Here is a 16,733-nt window from a genome sequence, read left to right as displayed (position 1 = left end):
GAGTTATTTGGGGCCTCAGTGATACTGACATCATCACTCTGTGTCTTTGATCTTAATGTATCTTGTCCAGAGGAGTTGGAAATTTTCCTCCAGTTGTCATAAACCCATATGGATTTCATTTTTTATTGCTATCATCACTGAACATCATCTCTCCAAAATCTCAAATTAAACTGAATATAAAAATGAAAAAGGAAACAGAAAAGGAAGCTGAACACCCCAAACTGTAAATTGTAAGGGGAACTAACACTTCTAAGTTTGAAAGTATTTACTGTTGTTGGTGTTAGTTTTGTATTGAGGCCAGAAGAAACTGATGGCACTTGAAACACGATTGCAGTTAAATTAAGTATACAGAGGGTAGGGAAAAAATACAGAAGATCCAGGTGACAGCCAAAAAGAATGGAAGAACATTTGAAATACAGGTCATGGGAGTCAAAACTTAGTGAGTAACAAATGCATTTATGACTGTGACACAAGAGAAGGTTTTGCAGTTTCTTCAGAAGCAGCAACGAACCCCAAAGCAAATGGTATTAGTTTCCTTTTGTTGCTGTAACAAATTACCATAGACTTGCCTTTTTCAGCTTCTGGAGACTGTTCACATGCTTTCGTTCATGATACCCCCCTACCCCCCCCCACCCCTGCCCAATCTTCAAAGCCAGCAATGGCCATTCAAGTCTTTCTCTCATAACATTACTCTGACACTGAAGTTTCTGGGTCCCTCTTCCACATTTAAGGACCCTCTAATTACACTGTGCCCATCTGGGCAATCTAAGATAATCTCCTTATTTTTAAATCAGCTGATTAGCAACCTTAATTCTATCTGTAATTTTAATTCCCTTTTGCCTTGTGCAATAATATATTCAAAATTTCCGGAGATTAGTATATAAACTTTTTTTTGGGGGGGGGTGTCATTATTTTGCTTACATAGATGGTATCTGAATCACAGCAATTTTTGTTTGTTAGTTTGTTGTTTAGAAATGGGTTCTAGAAAAAAAAGAGGACCAGCCCAGACAGCCTCCTTTATCCCTGTTTATCACTGGCAATTCAAAGTATTGAGAACCTAGGAGCTGTGCAAAAAAAAAAAAAACAGATAAAAATAACTAGGAAGCATCCCTGGCCAACACTTAGTAAATATTTATTGGATGGAGTTGGATGGAGGATTAAAAAGCAGAGTGGAACTAGAAGTGCTTTTACTAGCAGCTTCCCACAGGAGTGTTTAGGGTCTCTTAGGACAAATACTACTATTTCCTACAGTGTCCTATCTGTCATTATGTTTTATATTTGCAAACCTTAGAGATAAGTAATAGAGACTAGAAGAAAATCATACTAATAATCAAATAATGTTTCAGAGTTTCTCAGTGAATGCTGTTGGACTTGGGTATATCTATGAATATTTTTCTGCTGGCCTCCTTTCCATTGGTATAGATGATTTATGTAACTTTCCGATCGATTTTCATTAGGTTTCTCTCTTTCCCAGCTTCCATGAGTGTTGATTACTTAATAATTATAAATGAACACAATATGAATAATGTATGCAGTCACGCATTCATCATTGGTAACACCCTCCACTGGACTCTCAGACTGACCCTCATGGAAGATAACACAGGCACTGGGTCAGAGGACTCTGTCATTTACACTGTCCTAGAGATCCACTTCTCCATGCCTAAACTGTGCCCAGCACATAGTAGGCCTTCAGCAAATATTTGTGGGTTGATAGATTGAGCTAATCATCTGTGAAATGAGTGGATTGGAGCAGATGAACTTCCTCTCAGGCCTTCCCTGGGGTTCTTCAGAAGCAGGACCTGAGATGAGGTTTGTGTGCAAGCAATATGATAAGGAAGGACTTCTGAGGAGACAGAACAGGGAAAGGAAGAAGCCAGGCAGAGGAGGGATTTAGGGCAGAACCCTAGCCTTCACTCGATCCCACGGGGAGGTGTGACGGGCCAGCCGCCACGAGTCGATCAGTACCTGAATGGGGGAGTGGGAATGAAATAAAAGACACACACAAATGCTAATGCGGCCGGTCTTCAGTCATGCTGAAGCCCTGAGTTTATTATCTCTAACCAATATATACAATTTGAGTACGTGCAGTTAAACGAAGAAGATATGCATTATCTCAGTGAAAGTAAATCTTTCCAGCTTCAACTTTACTTTGACATAGAAGATACAAGGTCACTGAAACTCACAAAAGTAAATATTTCAAGGAGACAGAATCTACTAATTGTCTAGAAAGCCCTTAGTTTTCTGTGTCTGGGAACTGGCCGTGTTCACCACATTCCTCAGCAGCCGTTAGGCGCTTTTCAGATAAGGCAGAGACAATGTTATGGGGGCAGAAACCGAGCCAGTCTGCAAGGTTCAGGGTTGCAAGAAACCATGGCTCCCCACATCTCCCCCTTTTTTATTTTATAAAAGCAAAGTCCATCCAGCCAGGATGGCGAGGTGACGGTGCCTGACTTAGGCATCCCAGGACGCCTGCCTCAACTTACCCGTCATTGGTACTCATATTTTATTAATACAAGCCCTGTCTTAGGTGTTGAAGCGGCTCCCAAGTATTTGCCCGTCGTTGACTAACCCGCCTCTAAATGCATGGGGAGAAAGACTTAAGGCTTTGCCTTGAGCTCAAGCTGATGGATGTCAGCTCGTAAGTCTAACATCCTGCTGATGAAACATCTGATGAGGATGGGGAGTAGGCACAGAACCAAGCAGACACAGATGCTCAATGTAAGAAATATTATAACAGAATGGGTAATATAAGGCATAGAGGGCAAAACACTCCTAAGAACATCAACAAACTCAGAGGCAGCCTGAGCTGCATCAAATTTTAAGGGTTCAGCTTCTCTCATACTTTGAACTTTATCATGAAGCTGAAGCATATCTAAAGACAAATTAGCATTATGCCAAATTCCTTGAAGATGTAAACGAACCCGATTCCAATCATATTGACTACTATTATACTTTTTAGAAGTGACACATATCCAATGATATTCTGAATGACATTCTAAATGAGATTTAACTTTCATACCTTGAATGACATTTCCCATATACTGAACTGTATCATAAAGGGCATTCACTTTTTGCTCTAATTTCTCATCAATAGCTTCTTGGGTCCCTAAAGCTAAAGTAACATTTTTTGAAAGAGTATTAACATAATGAGCATTTTGAATAGTCTGAGAAAGAGCCACAGCTGCTGTAGCAGCAGTTGCAATAATAGTAACCAAAGCCATAATTCCTGTAACTAGAAGTCCAATAAACCGCTTTTGCCTATTCAAAGCATACTCAATTTCTTTGAAAATCTGCAAACTTCTTTCAGCATACCAAGGTCCAGAAATATTAACAGGAAGCATAACAAAAGATGGTTGTTTAAGTATCATAACATGAGTTCCTGATGGTACCCAAGAAATACAATTTGCTAAAGAACAATTGCTACAGGATACATGAAATTGATTTCCTACAAAGTGTACATTAACATTTCCAATCAACAGTGCATAAGGAGAAGGAACACAAGCAGATACATTAACAGTCTCAGCAACAATAGTCCAATCCCTAGTTCCGTCTTCCAAAATCCTCATGGGCAGAGAGAGCCTGGTTTCAACCTTATCCATTGCTCCCATAAGCCTCCATAGTGAATTTTGCTGATACTGCGTATCAGAAGTCCAAAGTCCAGAAGTCAGTTCTCTGGCCCATCCTGACCGGTTACTTCTTGACCAGTCAATGATATATCTGTTTGTCCCGGGGATGTCATAACGAACAGGATCATTGCCAGGACAGGCTCTCCATGGGACAGTCTCAGTATTTAATTTCAATCTTTTATTGCAAGATGGACGCGATGGAGGGACGGGCAGATTTATTCTGCGTCCTCCTGACCAATCGCCTAGCATGTTAAGACGAATAGTCCATCCAACTAAAGAGTCATTAATGTGCATAGTGACAGGAGAACTGCGCAAGCACCCAGATGTAGACCTATTTTTTGCAATACAAATAGGCAAACCTATTCCTATACCATTATAAGTGAACTTCTTCTCCAAATGCTGTTTCATGTGTCCATCAGAGGGCAGTCCTAAGACATGGGTGTCATTAACATAGACTGGAATCTCAGGACCGTCCCACACTGCGGGGTGGAGGATTGGTGGATCAGGTACATAGGCCCAATACGTCTGGTCTTCTTCTGCATTGCTGAAGACTATCAGCCTCATCAGTAGGTAGAGGGTCCACATGTCGCACCAATCGTTCTGGCAGCCACCGAGGGCCTTCTGCATCCTGTGGAAAAATACATACATGTCCTCGTCCCCATATGAGGACTGGATCTGGGCCTTGCCAAGAGCCCGTAAGTGGATCTTTCCATTTGACTAAAGCCTGAGGGGCAGTAGAAGGATGCCAAAAACGTTCTGCAGCACTTTTACCATGGGCATCCAAGGTCAAGAAATTTTGAATAAAGAGAGAATGAGACAGATAATTATGAGGCGTCAGGGGATATAACTCTCCTTTTTTTATTTTATGCAAATTAACTTTCAATGTACCATGAGTGCGCTCAACAATCCCTTGTCCTTGGGGATTGTAAGGAATGCCAGTAACATGATTGATCGAAAATTGCTGGCAAAATAGAAAAAATTTTTTGCTGGTATAACCTGAGCCATTATCTGTTTTAAGTTTTTTAGGAGTTCCAATCATGGCAAATGCAGCAAGACAATGTCTGATTACATGTGACGTTGCTTCTCCGGTCTGAGCCGTGGCCACAACGAATCCGGAGAAGGTATCAATAGAGACATGAACATATTTTAACTTTCCAAATTCAGGTATATGAGTCACATCCATTTGCCATAAGTCATTAGGACGCAGGCCTCGAGGGTTGACTCCATAATGAGGCACAGGTTGGAGATGTGAACAATCCGGACACTGTTTTACTATCTGACGTGCTGCTTCTCTGGTTATTTTATACTGCAGTCTCAAGCTCTGGCTATTTTGATGATGGAGACTATGAGCCTTTTGTGCCTTTTCTATTTGAGTCAAGGCAATGAGCTGAGTAGCAGAGTCTGCAATTTGATTTCCTGAGGCTAAAGGACCTGGAAGATTAGAATGAGCTCTAATATGGCCAATGTAAAATTTCTTACAGCGTAACTGAATGGCCTGTTGTATCTGAAGAAACAGGTCCTGAATAACAGGATTACTGGTGCTAATAAAAGGTACCGTTTCTAAATTCCTGATGGCACGAACCACATAATGGCTGTCAGAGAATAAATTAAAAGACTGAGAAGCAAAGTCAAGCAATACCATATGAACTGCTCGAAGCTCAACTATCTGAGCTGAGGCAGGAGGTGTCTGTACTCTTTTAATGACTTTTTCATTGAGCGCATAAACAGCTACACCATTGCTAGATCCATCAGTAAAAATATTAGGTACAGCAGGAAGAGGAGTATGTGACACTATTGAAGGAAAAATTGGATCATGATGTTGAAAAAATTGAAGCAATTTATGCTTGGGATAATGATTATCCAAAGTTCCCACAAAATGAGCCAATGCAATAGGAAAACTGTTTGTAAACTGCATCAGGCCTTGAATTTGTGTTTTTGTAAAAGGGATAATAATAAAATCTGGCTCTTTTCCATAATATTTTCGAGCTTCTAGGCGGCTCTCCTGAATTAAACTAGCCACAAATTCATAATAAGGAGTAAGATTCTTTTGAGCAGCCACATGGAGGTGTATCCATCTAAGTGGTCCTTCTTGCCACAACACTGCTGTGGGTGTATGCTTGGTGTCCAGAACATACACATATAGAGGTTTAGAATAATCTAAAAGGAAACATGCTGTTGCTGAATGGCTTTCTCAACCTTAGAAAGAGCCTTCCTTGCAGGCTCAGTAAGAGACCTGGAGGAGGTTGGATCAGAATCTCCTTTTAAAATTTCAAACAGTGGTTTAAGATCTCCAGTAGTTAATCCCAAAGAAGGACGTAGCCAATTAATATTTCCCAACAGCTTTTGAAAATCATTAAGAGATTTAAGATGATCTTTCCTAAGCTCTATTTTCTGGAGTGAAATACTGAGCAAATAAGTGCCATCCCAAGTAAGAATAAGGCTCACTTCTTTGCACTTTTCAGGTGCAATAATAAGACCTGAGGCTAGAAGGTTCTTTTTCATATCTGCAAAGCAAGCTAACAACATTCCTTGCTTTTTACAAGCCAATAAGATGTCATCCATATAATGAATGATATACACAGAAGGAAACTGTTTTCTGGTGTTATCAATTGCTTTACTAACAAACTTCTGACACAAGGTAGGGCTATTGGCCATACCCTGGGGAAGGACTCTCCATTGATACCTTCTTACAGGTTCCTGGAAGTTTGGACTAGGAATGCTAAAGGCAAATCTCTTACAATCTTGGGGATGGAGTGGTATATTATAAAAGCAGTCTTTCAAATCTAGCACTATTTTATAAGTATCCTTTGGAATAGCAGAAGGATGAGGTAACCCTGGCTGGAGAGCACCCATAACTTCCATAGTTTCATTTACTTTTCTCAAATCTTGCAATAATCTCCATTTCCCTGATTTTTTCTTAATTACAAAAATGGGTGAATTCCAGGGTGACGTAGATTCAATTACATGGCCTTTATCAAGCTGCTCCTGTACTAGCGCTTGAGCGGCTAATATTTTTCTTGAGTAAGGGGCCATTGATCTATCCACACAGGCGTATCAGATTTCCAAGTTATTGCTTCTGCAGTTTTTTGGTGGAGTACAGGTAAATCTATGACCCCTGGGGAAAATATCCCAGACCTGTTCTTTGTAAATTAGGGTTAGGCGAAATAGGTTCCTGACGTCCCTGTCCCTTAATGCCTAAGCCTTGTCCTGGGAGAAGCCCTTGATCAAACATTTGCTGAGTTACTTGAGTGCTTGGGCTATAAAGATAGACTCCCATATTACTCATAATATCTCGTCCCCACAAATTAACAGGCAGGCCGGGAATAATATATGGCTGGAAAGTCCCTTGATGTCCGTCCTCATCCTGCCATGACAACAAATTACTGCTTTGCTTAGGGGAATGAGATTGTCCTATGCCCTGCAAATCTGTAATAGTGTTTTGCATCGGCCAGTTAGATGGCCAGTGTTGTGCAGATATGCAGGAGACATCAGCGCCAGTATCCAAAAGTCCCTGAAAACCTTTTCCATTAATTTTAAGCTGCAAAACAGGTCGATCTCTTTTTATTTCCTGAACCCAATAAACATCAGAGGAACCGAATCCTCGGTCTCCACGTTCCTGATTTTGCCTATTTTTTCTTATTTTTACACGAGGCAAAATAATTAGCTGAGCTATGCGAGTTCCAGCAGGTATGACTGAAACATTCAAGGGTGAATGAGTCATGATTTTAATTTCTCCGGTAAAATCCTCATCAATAACTCCCGGGAAAACCTGAATCCCTTTCATAGTGGCACTGCTTCTTCCTAATAATAAACCTACAGTTTCTGGTGGTAGTGGCCCAAAGATTCCTGTGGGCAATGCTTGCATTCCCATCTCGGGAGTTAGTACAATGTTGGTGGTGGAACACAGGTCCAATCCTGCGCTACCTGAGGTGGCCTGAAACAAATTTGTGATGTATTTCCTCTCAGAGGCTCGTTCCCTCTTTGTCCCTGCATCTGCGCTGGGATCTGCAGTGCCCCATAGCATTGTTGATTCGGGGCCTGGGGCTGGCCCCTCACCCAGTTTCCCTGGATGGGCTTTCCATCTTTATCTGTCTTGGATCTGCATTCATTGGCCCAATGTTTTCCTCTCCTGCATTTAGGACACACATCTGGAGGCTTTCTCACAGGAGCAGCCGAGTTCTCAGATTCCCCTTTATGAGGGCATTGAGCAGCTCGATGTCCCTTTTTGCCACAAGTAAAACAAGCTCCAGAGCGACTTCCTGCATTAAATCTTGCTTGTTGATACAGTATTTCTTTCATAGGCTTTCCCTGAATAGCAGCCGCTATGGCTATGCCCTGTGTAAAAGAGGAACCTACATCAGAGCACAAGCGAATATAATCAGATAAGGTTCCCTTTTTTCTGAATGGTCTAATAACAGCTTGACATGCAGAATTAGCATTCTCATAGGCAAGCTGTGTTATAAAGGACTGAGTGGCCATTGATGACCCAAAAATCCGCCCTGCAGCTGTACAGAGGCGAGATACAAAATCTTGAAAGGGCTCATCGGGTCCTTGCCTTATCTGAGAAACATGATCCTCTTTGCGGGAAGTATCTGGCAGCATACGCCAGGCATCTTTTGCTGCAGCAGTGGTCTGAACATAAGCTCCTGCCACAAAGTCCATCTGATTCCTTAATTCAGCATATATGCCTTCTCCTGCTAACATGTCAAAAGTGATGGGAATTTGTCCTGAGGCATTCTGATTAGCTTTCTTCTTGCAATTTTCATAAAACTCGGATTTCCACAAAAGATAATCGCCCCCGGAAAGGCAAGCATGAGCAATATGCTTCCAATCCTCTGGAGGAGTAGCTTCATTAGACAAAGCATCCAGAATTGCTAAGGTGAAAGGGGCAATAGGGCCGTACTGTACACAAGCCTCTTTTAACTCTTTTAATTGTTTCCATTGAATTGGCCTCCATTCTCTAAACCTATTTCCTTCCTGGTCAATCCTGTCAAAAAGAGGATATACTCCAAATTGTTCTGTGGATTCCCCCTGCTTGTGAGCTTCCTCACAAGCCATTTGAAGAGGGGAACGCACATTAGAGTCTGATCCTGGCTTAACATAATCCGGCGGAGGCCCAGTAGGCATGTCCCAAACTGGGGGCTGCAACGGAGGACCCCACATACAGAGCTCCTCAGGAGGTGGTGCAAAGGGAATAACTATGGGGGGGATCTTTGCCCCGAGGATTCCATTGTTCTCTAAAAGGAATCTGGGGACCCCGAGGACAATTTCCTTTGTCCACAGCAACTTTAAGTTCAATCAACTGTCCCTGAATCATCTTTATCTGATCTGCAAGAGAAAGTGTAGTGCCTGCAGGTTGTCTGCCTTCTTGAGCCATAGCCACCAAAGGAGGGTATATGTTCCTATTATGTTTGGCTGCTTCATCCTCTAAGTCTTCCTGATCCTGAGAGTCTAAATCTTCCCAGTCCTCGACCGGAGGTTCATAATAAATAGGCTCTGTATCTTTAAAAAATTCTTCTGTGGGTTTGGCTTCCTCCCCCTTTTCTCTCTCTGCCAGAGAAGCGGCAGATGAAAGAATTTCTTCATTGCCAGCTTGTTTTACTTTCTCTAGCTTACAGCTCTTACGCCTGAGATCTAAACAATCTCTAATCAAGGTCCACAACCCGAATGTTTCTACAGGGATCTGCTGAGGTCCGTGGGCAGCATAATAATCTTGTAACTGCTCTCCCATTTTCTCCCAAGTTTCCAGACTGACAGTGCCTTCTTCTGGAAACCATGGACAAACTTCTTTTACAAATTCTAAAAACTTATCTAACTGTTCTCTGCTCACCCGACTGCCACGGGCGGCAAGCAATTTCTTAAGTCCTCTAACATACAGGTCCTTGCTGCTAGCGTGACCCATCCTTCACCCTAACTCGGCCCTTCTTTCAAACAAAGAAAACACTCTGATGCCCGTCTGGCCGTGCCCCTCGCGGAGCCAAATCCGTCTTAGCTAGAGGCGCGCCGGTATAATTCCCCGGCCAGGTGGGTTGTAAAGCCCAGTCGCCGTTATGCCATATGACAGAACCGGAACCGCAGATTAGGGCCCAATCAAGCTCCGTAACACGAAGTCGTGGAGCTATCACTCACTCACACACTCATTCGACCGAGGGGTATTGTGCCTTACTCACCACGCATCCACTGATAAGCTCTCTACGAGCTGGGCCCTTGCCACGTGGTGTTCCTCACTGTTACCCCCGTATTCAGGTCCCTGTTCGGGCGCCAAGTGTGACGGGCCAGCCGCCACGAGTCGATCAGTACCTGAATGGGGGAGTGGGAATGAAATAAAAGACACACACAAATGCTAATGCGGCCGGTCTTCAGTCATGCTGAAGCCCTGAGTTTATTATCTCTAACCAATATATACAATTTGAGTACGTGCAGTTAAACGAAGAAGATATGCATTATCTCAGTGAAAGTAAATCTTTCCAGCTTCAACCTTACTTTGACATAGAAGATACAAGGTCACTGAAACTCACAAAAGTAAATATTTCAAGGAGACAGAATCTACTAATTGTCTAGAAAGCCCTTAGTTTTCTGTGTCTGGGAACTGGCCGTTTTCACCACATTCCTCAGCAGCCGTTAGGCGCTTTTCAGATAAGGCAGAGACAATGTTATGGGGGCAGAAACCGAGCCAGTCTGCAAGGTTCAGGACTGCAAGAAACCATGGCTCCCCACAGGGAGGCTCTAAGATGTAAACTATACCTCAGAATTTATATTTTCTTGAGGGAAGGGAGCTGGGGTGTTTATATTCCAGTACCAGTCACTTGTTGGCCAAAGACCACCCTAAGAGGATCTGGTACTTTCAGCTCTCAGCAAAGTGGACAAAGTGGCTCTAGCAGCTCAAAGGATGGTCTCTGAAAAGACAGCACTGGCTGTGAAAGCAAGAACATTGAAGCCAAGGGAAAGGAACGGAAATGGTCAAAGACATCTGAAGGGAACAAAGTAGAGCCCCAACAGCATTGACCACAGCTTCTTCCAGCTCTGCAACTGTAGAAATATTGCTGTAAAGTAACAATGTGTCCATGCTGGTATGTGCAAAAATTCACATTTTGAGAACTTTGATACCCCCTTACTTGAGATGCATTTGTCTTTAATAAATATGGCTTTTCTCCCAGGAAATAAATGTTTCCACTGATAAATATGGCTTTAAATGACCATGGCATATATAATTTCTACATTTAAAAAATTCCATTTGGCTGTTTCTAAGGATATTTTCTAGTCCAATTCTACCATACTTGTAGAATTGGACTAGAAAAATGCAGTTGACCACATACTAGATCCAAATGTCTTCCTGATTGGTTATGGTATTAATTTGGTTTAATATTGATGTTTTGGACATTATTCATGGCATGGTTAGGAAACCATAAAAGTAAAACTTGAAGCATATGTTCTCTGGCTCATTTCTGAACAAATATCTCAACAATTAAAGAAAAATTACTGAAAATAAAAGAAACTGAAGAGGCCCATCTCTTCATGATCTGGAACCACTGACGACAGAACGGTCCCTAGGAAGATTAAGACATTTCACTTGTAAAGTTTTAAATTAATCTGGTTTCCACTGAGGGCAGGTCAAAAAGGCACTTGAAAGCAATGCAAAGTGTTGGTTTTGGATCATTTTAATGCTAAAACACATATTTAAACCATTTACACAAGATAAACTAACAATTTTTTTGGCCAAGGTCCTGCCAATTATGTTAAAAGAGCAGCATTAGAAACCATGAGTTGTTTGGGATATAATTTGAGCCTGTTCTTTGGGCCAGCAAAATTGTGAAAGACCAACGTGTTCCTGTTTAGGACCAGCTTGTTTCTGTAGGCTTATGGGGCTTCTGTGTGTCAAAATACTCTTGGAACTGTTTATCTTTGTCTAAAATGTGACTGGCAGGGCTACTGAAATACCATTTGGCCAACAGAGTTACAAACAAGATGTAATAATTCAACTCACCTAGAAACTGCAGTCACTGATTATTAAACATACCACACATACTTCCAGTCACGATGAAGATGATGGTGGTAGTGAGGAAGAGATGGAGAATAGTTTGCCAAGCTTCCTTCTGTTGCTAGAGCAGCCTAGCGCTTTTGTACTGGCTTTCCTTCTCCCTGGATCTTGTTCCTCCAGATCTTGACATAGTCGGTCCCTTTCTTCATTGAGGTATAATCCAAGTCACCTCTTCTATGAGGTTTTCCCTAGGCTGATGTAATAAAGTTTTCCCTGGTGCACAGACATGCTCTGTGACATTACTCTGCTTCATTTTCTTTACAGCATTCGTCACCAACAAAAATGATCTTGCCCACTTATGTTTTTACTTATTTATTGTGGGTCTCTTCTAGGCTTGCCACTCATTCATGGAGTCTTCTGGCTCACAGTCCAACCATCTTCCTTTCTTATCCCTGGCTCTATCCTGTACCATGAGGGGCCATCATACACACATGTGGACGAGCTAGCTTGCCCATACAAGCCCCATCCAACACACTACCATGCCTACAAAGGCTGAGGTATGGCAGAAGAAAAAGAAAACTCATTGCAATTTACCCTGAAATTCATTTTTAAAAATGAATGGATAGATATGTAATAAAACAAGTATTATTAAATGTAAATCATAGAATCTAAGTAGCAGATAAACAGATGTTTGCTTTTTAATTTTTCAAGTTTTCTGTATGTTTGAAAATTTTCATTACAAAGATTGGAAGAAATAGAAAAAAATAAAAGAACTGGTTTGGAAGTCAGGAGCTCTATGATTGGGTCCCAGCGCTGCTGCTCACTACTAGCCATGTAACCTTGGACAAATCCCAAATACTATGAGAATTATATTTTAGAAAATAGTTTGACTGTGTATTAGTCAGGACTCTTTCGGTTGGAAGTGCTGGAAAGCCATCTCAAACTAGCTGAGAGAGAGGGAGAAAAGAGGGAGGGAGGGAAGGAGAGAGAGAGGGAGAAAGAGAGAGAGAAGTTGGCATCCATAACTGGGAGGGAGGGGGTTTCAAACCAGACCATTTGAAATTTCTCCCCAATTCTTGACTCTGCTTCTCTTCATGTGTTGACCTTAGTTTTTCCAACTTCAGATGGACTTTCTCCATGTAACAGGGAAGGAGAATGGCCACAGATTTTACCTCTTTCCAATTTAGTAACCCCACATGTAAAAGAGGATCTTCTCTCCAAAAACCTACACTGTACGATTCCAGGGAAGAATTTGGATTGGCCTAAAATGAGTCATGAGACTAAATTCACCTCCGGCAGAGATTTGTGATGAGCTAAGGCTGGATCACATGCTCATACTGGGCTAGGCTGTGGCATATTGACTGAAAGATCCAGTAAAGCCACATAAAATAGCAGTGGGGATCAGTCTCCATAGCCCAAGGGACATTATTATCAGGGAAGAAAGGGAGAGGTGCTGGAGAGAAAAAAGAAAACAGATGCCTACCATAGTCTGGGCTCTCTAAGAATCTTCTAGTGTTAGTATGTTGTAAATGCTGATCAGACTGCTATGTATCTAATAGATGCTCAGAAAATGTTTTTCAAATAAAAGAATATGGTAAAAAGCCAGGAAAATAGCAAATTATTTAAAATATTAGTAATGGGAAAGTTCTTTAGAGATCAGCTAGTTTAACCGCTTCATTTTACAGATAAAGGAAAACGAGGCCCCAAAAGATTAAGTGATATTCTCAAGGACATGTGGTTACATCTAGAACTCAAAACATTCTGATCTCCCACACTGCCTCTCCACCTCTCTTTAAAGCCTTCTTATTTCAAACAGATTCCCTTTGCCTTCAACTCTCAATAGATTAACCATCAGCTAATGCCACCCAGGCATCTTGATAGTAAAGAAAATAGAGGCTAAAAATTACAAAGAAAAAAACCCCACCTTTGTTTAATTGTTATTCTAATGAGTTAAGCCTTGGATTCAACACAGGCAGGCTCTCCTCACAGAAAAGAAGACAGATCCGTTGGCTGCCCCCGCAGTCAGCTTGTGGATAAAAGTGTGTTTATACAGCTGGATTGGTCCAGAAGGAGCCAGGGCTGAAAACAGTTGGTGAGCAGGCTGATGGCAGGCGACAGCTGGGAGCATCTGTTTCCCATTAGAGACACTAGTGCTGTCCTCTGACCCTTGGGCCCAGCTTCCCTGGGGGCCTGGGTATGCTCCCAGGTCTCAAGGTGCTGACAGCCAACTCACTTGCTAACACATCCTAAGGGTACTCATGGGTTAGAAAGCTCTAGTTTGGGATTTGGAAGTAAAGCTCAGAATTCAGATCGGGTGAGTAAAGTTACTGATATTCAGCTCCTAAAGCACACTTTATTCTGTAGTAAAAACTGTCAGAAAAAACACACACAAAAAAACAACAGTTTATCTACCTCTCCCCTCCCCTCCCCTCCTCTCCCCCTCCCTCCCTCCCTCCCTCCCTCCCTCCCTCCCTCCCTCCCTCCCTCCCTTCCTTTCTTTCTAGCTAAGCAAGAATATTGGAAGAGAATGTTACTCTTAGTTTTTTTTAGAAAAGCAGAATTATGCTGCTCCTAATTTCTCTACAGCTGTTAGTCACATTGGTCACCATCTTTAAAAACACATTGCATCTTGTCTGAAAAATGGGCTTCATATAAGTGAAGATTAGACTTTGATGGTAACCAAAAGATATGATTGGATGAATCAGTGTTAGTTTGGATTCCCCAGAGTACAGACCCTGAGACAGGAACTTAGGTCCGGGAAGCTTTCTGAAAGACGGCTGTAGGCAGCAGAAGTGGGGGATTAAGAAGGATAAAGCATGGAGGAAGGAAAAGCCAATGTAAGGAAGCTTCATCAATCGTTGCTGTAGGCAACCCAGGACTCAGAAGCCTGAGAACGCTGAGAAGTTTACACGATGTCTGTCAGAAATGGGCAGAAGGACAGAAGGCTGGAGCATTTAAATCCTTCTTTGACTGTGGGTTGCCACTGGGGTGTATTAATGCCCAAACACTTCCAGGCTGTGCTTCATGGGTATTAAGGTTGAGCAAGCTACTGCAGCACTAGAAATGGTCCTGGGCCAGAAAGCCAAAGACCAGGAAACTGCCTGCCAGAGATGAATTCAGAGGCAGCCAAAGTGATGTTTTAGGGATACCAGAGGCATCTGCTAACAAAGTGTGAGCAGCCAGAATAATCCCAGATTAACTAGATTAATTAGTAATTGAAATATGGAATTCCATTACACTATCCTCTCTACTTTTGCATATCTTTGAAATTTTTCATAATAAGAAGTAAAAAAATGTTGTAGCTTACTATACAAATTTCTTCCCTTGAATGTCATCTTCATTTACACTTAAGAGAAACATTAGAAGAGATGCTAAATAACTTCATTTTTCTTCCAAATACTATGAAGTGCACTCTTCCTTATAAAGATTATAAAGGATGGAGAAATGTTATTGGTTCTAAACTATATAAAATAATAAGGGTTAATAATTCCAAACAAATGATATGTTTTAAGTTTGCTAAGATTGCATTGAATTGATATAAACAGACAATATAACACAGGCAGATAATAAGAAAAATATAGAGAGTGGGTAAGACCCTGACTGGTTCTCTTATTTTAGGCAAAGTTACACCTGAAGGATCCTGGACAATGCATATCTATTGTTTGTGCAGCCTGTCTTCCATGTCCCCTGCTCTTGGAAAAGCTCCGCAATTTCCTTCCCCCATTTTATGCGGTGGGATTATGAGTTCAAGGATTTTTCCTCCTCTTGAACAAGGTGTGTACACATGATCCAATTTATGCTGTAACATTTTTTTCACCCTGGAATTTGAATCTTGAACAGAGAAGCTCAAATACCAGAAAGAGATGAAGTTGATTTGTCCCGTGGTTATACCTGGAAAAGCTTGTCCATTTGTAATTGCTAGGAAGCTAGAACTTCTCTTGTTCCTATATTTTCTGAAAGTTTTGCCATTGTGTCTATGAGCTATCCCATCCTTTTAACAAATTCATTTCTTTTGTTCGTTTGTTTTGTTTTACTTAACCAGAGGGGGGTCTTAGTCACATGCAACTATCGAACCCTTACTGAGTGTGGCAGTATCTCCAAGAATGCCACCACCAATTCCTTCCTTCCCTCAGACACGCGTGTGCCATTCCACTCCTCAAGAGGTGGAAAGAGTGACACACCCCTTTAAGTGTTATCTGGCCTTTGACGGCCATATCTATGGTGCAAGTGGCACTCTGCTAGTTCTGGGCTTAATGTAAGAGAACTGGCAGTGTCCACTTCCTTTTTCTTAGAAAAGTTCATGGTGGGGGAAGGCAGCTGCCATGTTAGAAGTCCAACTACACTGTGACCTTCTGCTATGAGGAAGCCCAAGTCACATAGAGAGGCTGCACGGAGAGAGGCGTCAAGCAATTGCCCAGCTGTTTCCAGCAATACTAGTGCAGGCATCAGACATGTGACTGAAGAAGCCTTTAGGTGACTCCAGCCCCAGCTGTCATGTAACTACAACTATATGAGAGACCTCAAGTAAAAACTGCTCAGATGAGCCCAGCCAGTCTGAGAACTGTGAGTGTAAAGAATGTGTGCATAGCTTTAGCAAAAGACATGTACTAAAATCGTTGTAGAAGTACTATTTGAAATAGCCCTGTATTAGTTTCTTAGGATTGCCATAATAAAGTACCACAAACTGGGTGGTTTTAAACAAGATAAATCTATTCTCTGTTGGTTCTGGAGACTAGATATTGAAAGTCAAGGTGTCAACAGGGCCATGCTTACTCTAAGACTCTGGGTAGACTCCTTCCTTGCCTCTACCTACTAGCTTCTGATGGTGGCTTTCAATCCTTGTCCTTCCTTAGCTTGCAGCTGCATCACTCCAATCTGTGCCCCTGTCATCACATGGTGTTCTCTCTTTGTGTGTATGTGCCTGTGTCCAAATTTTCTCCTTCTTATAGAGACACCAGTCATACTGGATTAAAAGACCACCCTAATGACCTTATCTTAACTTGATTACGTCTGCAAAGACCCTATTTCTAAATACGATCACATTCACAGGTACAGTTGTTAGTATATCTTTTTTGAGGACACAGTTCAACTCATAAGTCCAACTGGAAAGCACCCAAATGACCATCACC

At 41.8% G+C, this 16,733-nt stretch overlaps 1 protein-coding gene across 1 annotated transcript; it reads right to left on the bottom strand.

Annotated features, from left to right (window-relative positions):
* Positions 1 to 2,597: 2,597 nt before the first annotated feature.
* On the bottom strand, positions 2,598 to 10,338 carry LOC141568072 (endogenous retrovirus group K member 25 Env polyprotein-like). The gene is made up of 2 exons (XM_074317349.1): positions 9,797 to 10,338; positions 2,598 to 4,254 (listed from the first exon to the last, which is right to left on the bottom strand). Exon 2 carries the CDS (start codon positions 4,251 to 4,253, stop codon positions 2,598 to 2,600), a length of 1,656 nt encoding a protein of 551 aa, XP_074173450.1. The 5' UTR covers position 4,254; positions 9,797 to 10,338.
* Between the last annotated feature and the right edge of the window lie 6,395 nt (positions 10,339 to 16,733).

This window comes from Rhinolophus sinicus, linkage group LG13 (assembly GCF_036562045.2).
Source record: "Rhinolophus sinicus isolate RSC01 linkage group LG13, ASM3656204v1, whole genome shotgun sequence".
In the NCBI taxonomy this organism is placed as follows: domain Eukaryota; kingdom Metazoa; phylum Chordata; class Mammalia; order Chiroptera; family Rhinolophidae; genus Rhinolophus; species Rhinolophus sinicus.
The sequence above is the reverse complement of the archived record's forward strand: the minus strand, read 5'-3'. Positions and strand labels throughout refer to the sequence as shown.

Bases quoted from the DNA above. Each gene is read 5' to 3' on its own strand.
- LOC141568072 (XM_074317349.1), bottom strand. From the start codon at position 4,253: ATGCAGAAGGCCCTCGGTGGCTGCCAGAACGATTGGTGCGACATGTGG.